The sequence below is a fragment of the Fomitiporia mediterranea genome (assembly GCF_000271605.1).
Source record: "Fomitiporia mediterranea MF3/22 unplaced genomic scaffold FOMMEscaffold_12, whole genome shotgun sequence".
NCBI classification, from domain to species: domain Eukaryota; kingdom Fungi; phylum Basidiomycota; class Agaricomycetes; order Hymenochaetales; family Hymenochaetaceae; genus Fomitiporia; species Fomitiporia mediterranea.
Genome location: NW_006760397.1, coordinates 754533 through 761750, shown reverse-complemented (window position 1 = coordinate 761750; position 7218 = coordinate 754533). Strand labels below are relative to the sequence as shown.

General features: G+C 37.4%; 1 protein-coding gene across 1 annotated transcript; it reads right to left on the bottom strand.

Annotated features, from left to right (window-relative positions):
* Positions 1-605: 605 nt before the first annotated feature.
* FOMMEDRAFT_160500 (uncharacterized protein) lies at positions 606-1993 on the bottom strand (the record flags this gene model as incomplete). Its single annotated transcript, XM_007270197.1, has 8 exons — positions 606-829; positions 889-945; positions 1001-1099; positions 1157-1219; positions 1275-1550; positions 1607-1777; positions 1834-1884; positions 1963-1993. The coding sequence occupies 8 exons, from the start codon at positions 1991-1993 to the stop codon at positions 606-608; spliced, it is 972 nt and encodes a 323-aa protein (XP_007270259.1).
* Between the last annotated feature and the right edge of the window lie 5225 nt (positions 1994-7218).

Here is a 7218-nt window from a genome sequence, read left to right as displayed (position 1 = left end):
TCCACTAGTTCTATACATAAATCATAAAAATATCCATCCATCTATTCCATTCCTCTTAACTCTCTATTTTATCTATTTTCCTATCCATTCCATCCATTTCTGTTCCATTCTGTTTATTCCTTACGTTTCTGGTTTTTTTTTCATAAAAACAAAACTGGACTTTTATTTCTCTACTTTCTACCCTGTTCTATTTCCTACTCTAACTCTTCCACCCTACTATCTACAGAGGCTTCTGCTGCCATGGCTAAGAAGTTGATACCCTGCCTCAGAGTCATGATCTTTGCATCAAACTCGTTCTTCATCATCATCAGCTGCAACTCCAGGTTGTTCAGCTCCTTGGTCATCTGTGAGTGGAGGTTGCAGACTGTTCTGGCTTCACTATGTGTGATTGGAGGGATGACAGAACACAGGTTCTGAGTTGTACTGTGCAATTCTGCAGTTTGCCCCCTAGTCTTACACTGGATTCCCTTCAGGCTACATCTGGAGTGGTGGAATATGTACACTGTGCACTGGTTTTCTACACAAACAATCACCATTGACACAGTCAAAAATAAGATTGAAACAGACTTACTTGGATTACTGTGGTACAGCCAATCCATCACAGTCTAGCAAGTGGATCCCTGAGGACCCTTGTGCCTCTCTGCACACTTCACACACTCAGGCATGTGGAAGACCATTCCCTCTGCCCAATCCAGAGGGATATCCTTGTCCTCCTTGCTTGAAGACTCTACCATGACCTTCTGGTTTTTCACATACATTTCCTTGCTAGAGACCAGAATCTCCACCTCTACAATGGTGCACTTCTTGCTTGGGAGCACTAGTACTGGCTCTAAACAACAAAATGGAGTCAGTATACCCAGAAAATCAACTACCCCTCATCCACATTACCTTTTTCCTTGCTTTTGTCCTCTTTCTTCTTTTCCAGCTTTGTAACTGCTTGAGGAACTAGGAGAAACATTGTATTAGCTTGGCACAATTTGTTAGCCATACTTGTACTTACTGACTATGACTTGTTTCTCCTTCCCATCCCTTCTTGTATTGACCTTCTCTTTCTCTGCAACTGGCTTTTTCTTTTCCAGTTTTGCAACTTCTTCAGGAACTAGGCAAAGACAACATTAGTAGTACACAATTCATTAGCTATATGTTTAATTCATACCTGGCTTGTTCCCCTTTTCTACTACCACCTTTGACCTTTCTGCATTTGCAACAGCATCAGAACCTGTGTAAACAGTTAGTTATCACACACAATTTGTTAGCCATACTTGCACACATACCTTTGGACCCCTCCTTTTCCTTCCTATCCTTCTGCTTTGTTGCTGACTGTACCAAGGCTGTAGCCTTCTCCTTCTCCTTCTCCTTCTCCCTCTCCTTCTCCTTCTCCTTCTCCTTCTCCTTCTCCTTTCCCCTCTCCTTCTCCTTCTTTGCCTTGGCCTGAGCCTCTTCCTTAACCTTGGCCTGTATTGCTTTCTCAGCCTCTACCTTTGCTTTAGCCCTAGCAGCAGCTTTGTCCTCCTTTGCTTTTGCAAGCTCCTCTGCTGTTGCCTTACAATCTACAAGATGTTCTGTGTCAGTAGACAGATTGGAAATCAGGAAATAGGAGACTTACTGCCAGATTGACCCTCCACTGGCACAGACAAAACCTCCTCACCCTCCAAATTGTTGTCATTGTGAGCATCATTGTCTGAGCTCTCTTCATCTTCAGACTCAGGATCCATGGTCAATCTGTCAGTTTCCTCCTTTACAACCTTGTCCTCTGGTTTGTTTTCTGTGTCAGAACCTGTGGAGCACATTAGTATATGAGCCAGAGACAATGCACTTCACAGAGGTACTCACCAAGTGTATGTTTGACTAGCTTGTCATCCACGTCCATTCCCTTGCTGGCTACTATGTTGTTGCACACACAATTTCCAAGGAAAATCACAAAATCAGTATAAAAAGAGTGGAAAAGAGTGTAACACTTACTGTTGGATTTGCTGGGGAGCAGTAATGACATGGTGAGAGTGATGGAAGGAAGCAGGAAGAATAAGCAACAATGTTCACACACACACAGAACTTACATTCAGCCTGCCAATCATTAAATCAACCATGTGACTGCAGACAGTCACAAGCAGACGTGCCAGGAGATGAAACAATCAGCATCATGCTAAGAACTGTACATCACATGCAGACAATCACAGCAATCAATTCCAAACACCCATGTGACTCATAGAAGCCTACTCTGAGAACACCCAACTATTCTGCATTGCAAGCATTCACAAACAGAACTGCAAGAGTGTACAGTCTTGGAATTGGCTTACACACATTGTTTTCTCCACAGGATGTATGGATCATGTGCTTATCACAGGCTCAGAACACAAGTTGTGTCACAGTGAGTGGCTCAGCAAACCATTACATCATCATTGCCCAGATCAAAGTACTGCAATCTTCCAATCAGATAGGACATTGGGGCAATCAAAGTGTTGATCTCAGGAGACTGCTGGAAATCTCAGAACTCTCTGCACTTTGTCTGTACTGATCAGATGATAATGGCATGAGAACCTTCTATTTCTTTCAATGTAAATCTTGCTTTTCCCTTTTGTATAACATTTCCTGTGGCTAGAATGCAGACCACTTAAATTTTCCTCATACATTTTCACCCTATTTTCTTCCAACCTCTGGCAAAAGGTTCTCTTATTTGTTCTTGTATATTTTGTTATTTTTCTTTTGTTCAGTCATGACACTTCCCTGTTAGTACTATACTTTTCCAGAACTCAGAAAACTATAAATACAGCTACTCATGTACTAGATACAGGGGGAATTCAGATAGTTCACCTATTAATTTAGCTCTTGTCTCTTGTCTCAAAGTCCTCTAGTGTGAGGCATAGTTTTAGTCTTCATCATTTTCTGTATCAGATTGTTTGTTGTGTGCTTTGCAAAGTGCACTTTCTGTTATTCACATCACTCTTCCAAGGTTGCAACTGTGCTGGAAGAACTCACACTCGTTCAGAACCACTCTAGTCTCCTAAGACTTGTGGTTTAGCTCCCTCTCAAACTTAACAAATCACCTGTGATCTTCTCTTAGACACTTCACAGGAGTTTCAGCAGAACTCAGGGTAACTAGAGAGTGTACATCATACATGAACAATGTATTAGAACCCTCCTACTTTTAGTATGAACTTAGTGTTGATGTGTACCTTAGTAAATAACAGGGCAATCTTTAGAATGCTAGAAGGAATCAGGATTTAAGTTGTCTGATAGAGTTAGCATTTGTAGTAAGTGTAAATATAGTACTTGACATTGAGTCTGAGGCTAGGCTACTAGAAGTAGTTAAGAAGTCTAGCCTAGACAGAGTAGACTCCTTTATGTTTAAGATTGTTATACACAGCCTTAACAAGATTCTATTATTGGTCAGGTTCTATTACAAGTTAGTAGTTACTGTTCCAGGTTTTCTGTCACAGTCAGCTAGTCTTAATAAAGAAAGTGGTTGTATAGTAAACAAAGGTGGTGAATTTGTGATTTTTCATCCTAGACAGTCAGAGGCATGTTTCTAGAAAGGTCTTAACTTGTCTAAGACAATATTCTCTAGTATGTGTGTGATTAGTTGTTAGAAATGTTTCAGAAGGTTTTGTTTTGTTTAGAACAGTAAACACAGAACTGTAACAGAAGGTGTAAGCTTAGTTAATCCATTCCTCAAAGTCATCTTCTTCTTCTAGGTCAGCTTCAGTGTGTAGACATTAAGACAGTCCATTAGTACAAGCAAACTGTAGGGCCAGAATGTGTTAAAACTCAAAGTCAAACAGTAGGATTCTAGTGATCCATCTGTTAATTGTAGCATTTGGCTGTAGGTCTGGGTTATTTATTATACTCTTAACATAGACAGTATCTATTTCTACTACTAACTTCCTCACTCTAATAAGGTGAATTTGTAGGGCACAGAGTGTGTAGAACAATCTAAAGAGTTTAATCTTAGCTTGAGAGTATTAGGATTACACTTTGTTCCAGTTAATCAATTCAAATTGGTTGATTTGACAATAACTGTCAAGGTGCTCTTGTCTAAGATAGAATCCTACACTAATGATAGATGAGTCAACAGTAACAATAACCTTCATGTCTGACTTGTAGTTAATAGTACATAAGGTAGGGTAATTAATAACAGTATCTTTGAGTTTGTCCATCACTACTATGTGTTCTGAACAGAACTCAAACAGAACATTGTACTTAGTCAAATGTATGAGTAGTCTAGTAAGCTAAGCAAAATTTTGAATAAACATACAGAGGACACTTACAGTTCTGAGGAATCCTCTAACTTTAGAGTTGGATCAACATACAGGCTAGTCACAGATTTTCTGGACTTTTGAATCTTCTAGCTCTCTTCTAGTATAGGTACACTTATGGTCTAAAACAGTTGTGTACAGTCAGAATGTACACAGTTTCAGACTAGAGAATGTTCTATAAACTACTTTAACTCACTGTATAACACAGTTTAGGTTGTAAGTGTGTTCCTACATGAATCATTAGATACTAGGGTTTCTGAGAACAGTTTTGTACATTCTGTCTAGAAGTTCATATCTTATAGTTCTACCTTTAACATAAACACTATTAGTATAGGGTTGTACTGTATTAGGAATTTTGTCCTGTAAAATAAAAGTAATATTACTATACATAATTTGAAAAGAATTAGTATAACCTATTAGAATAATAGTAAGTCAGAATGTTCTGAGTAGTGCCTGAAACATTGTAAGATTGTAAGAGTATTCATTGAGAGAATGTTGGTTGAAGGCAACAAAGAGATCTAGTGTAGAGTAAATGGCCCTTCTAGAGAAGGATTCAACAACCTGTTTAATCATTAGAGGTATGAATAAGTCTTGGATCAAAACTTGGTTGAGTTCCTGAAGGTTGTGGACTAGACACAGAGACTTTCTATCTTTCTTTACTATAGTAAACTATTAGGAACAGTAAGATGAGTTTGACAGCTCATAAACTCTAGTAGTAATTTTGTCTTTAAGAATTTTCACAACTGTGTTAAGATTTCCCTGTAGAATCTGAATGTTCCTTAGTACTTATAGAATATATAGAATAGTCAGAATCATTATTAGATTAAAGTATTCTGGGTTTAGAGCACCTTTCTCAAGCTTGTTCCAGGCAAAGGTATCCTTATACATTAAAATCAGGTTGATCAAAAGCTAGCACTCTTCTAGCTAGAGGAAGTTGTATGGATTAATGTTAAGAGATTCTATACATTCTTGTATGAATCAGTATGTTATAACAAACAGTTTAGGGTGTAACAGTAGTTCTAGCATGTCCTTCAACAGATTAGAATGCTTCTATTAAACAATCTAAAACTCTTCTGAGAGAGTTCTAACAACTAGTCTAACCTTCTTTACTACCTTCTTATATACAAATATGTTTTCTCTAGGACTGTCAGGTGTGTATAGAACAAAGGGGTCTAATTCTAGGGCAGGCAACAGGGTGGCTGAACAACTAAGGAGTGGATTAACTATAGTAGAGACTAGTGTGTGTCTATTGTAGGATAGTATGTGTGTGTTAGGAATTGTAGCTTTAGTAGTATTAGAACTCAAATTAGGACACTGTTTGTTCTGAACACTAAGGGGCTGATTGACTAATACAGGAGTTGAGAGATTAGTAATTACTACAAATCCTTGTTTGTCATGTTTCTGAGAAACAGTTTGTGTTCTAGTCATAACTTAGCACTTCTGTTAACAATCTAAGGGATCTGATAGTATTATAGATTAGTTACTGTTAATAAAGTTCTTTGTTTTACATTCTATAATAGTAAAGAATGGTTGACCTAGGAGAGCCTTAAACAGGGCTTGACAAACAACTTGAGCTTAGAGAGTAATGTCAACTCTAGTAATATTAATCTTTACATTCTCAACAGTACTGAGTGTTAACACTTGTCTAGAGTTAGTAGTTTTAAGTATAATTGTAAGATTAGAATACAGATGGATTCTGAGACATTTTTATACATTCTTACAAATAATACAGAGTATTACTCCTTAGTTTAGAATATAGTAGATTTCTTTAGTATCTTCAAAGATGGCTTTGACTGTATGTAATAGTATAGTCTATTTTACAACTGACTCTAGACTCTACACATACTGTAAGACTTAAGCTACAATTGTGTCTTCAGAAGTTGTTAGTTCTTTTTAACAAGCATAGCAGGAGTGCCCCAAGTACTCTCTCTTATTGAGACATCAAGCAAGTATCTACCTTATATACTACATAGTAAAGTCTGATAATCTGAGACATTCCAAGTGCAGTAATTCTACATAAGGCAATTAGGGATTTCCTAATCCAGAGTGCAATCTAATACTCCCCTTCAAGCATTAATTAAGAACTAAGACTGTATGCCTAATAGTTTGTTTAGATGCTTGATCTGCAGGACGTGGAGAGCCTTTGTAAGGATGTCTGCTAATTGGTTCTGTGATTGAACATAGCATACATCAATGTATTTGTTTTGAATGTAACATTACACAAAGTCTTTTTGTAAATCAAGATGTTTAGTGCAAGCATTGTACATTATTTTGTTAGACTTTACAGTCTTTATTGCACCTTGATTATTACAATAAATTGTAATGGGTGCCAATTCAGTCTGCAGTACTTCTTCAGCAAATCGTTTGAGCCAAATGGCTTCTTGAGTAGCATATGCTAGTGCTTGCAACTCTGCTTTGTAAACAGATAGTGGTACCAGGTTTTGCTGTTTGCTTGACCAAGATATGGTTAATTTAGCTAATTGAAAGATGTAGCTGTTTATTGCTTTATGTCCTTCCATCATTCGTCTGTCTGTATCACAATAGCCTCATAGTTTTAAGGTGTTTGTGCTTCCAAGTTGAAGCTAACAATTCGTTGTATATTTTAAATACACAAAGCAATGTTTCACTACTTTGTAGTGATGCGTTTGGGGCTTTTGTAAGTAGTGTGCTAATTGCCCAGTAATATAAGATATGTCTGGCTGTGTGCAGTCTGCAACATATCTTAACAATCCTACCATATTCATGTATGGCATTGTTTCATTATTACTTTCGTTTGTATCATACATATTGTTTGTATTGTTAGATAGATCTATTCCAGGAGTAATAGGTGTTTGTAGTGCCTTTTTGTTTTCAAAGTGGTAACACTTGATTATACTTTCAATATAATGCTTTTGCTGTAAGCTAATTGTTTGTTGTGGTCTATCTCAGCTTATTTCAATACCAAGTAGCTAATGTATTTGTTACC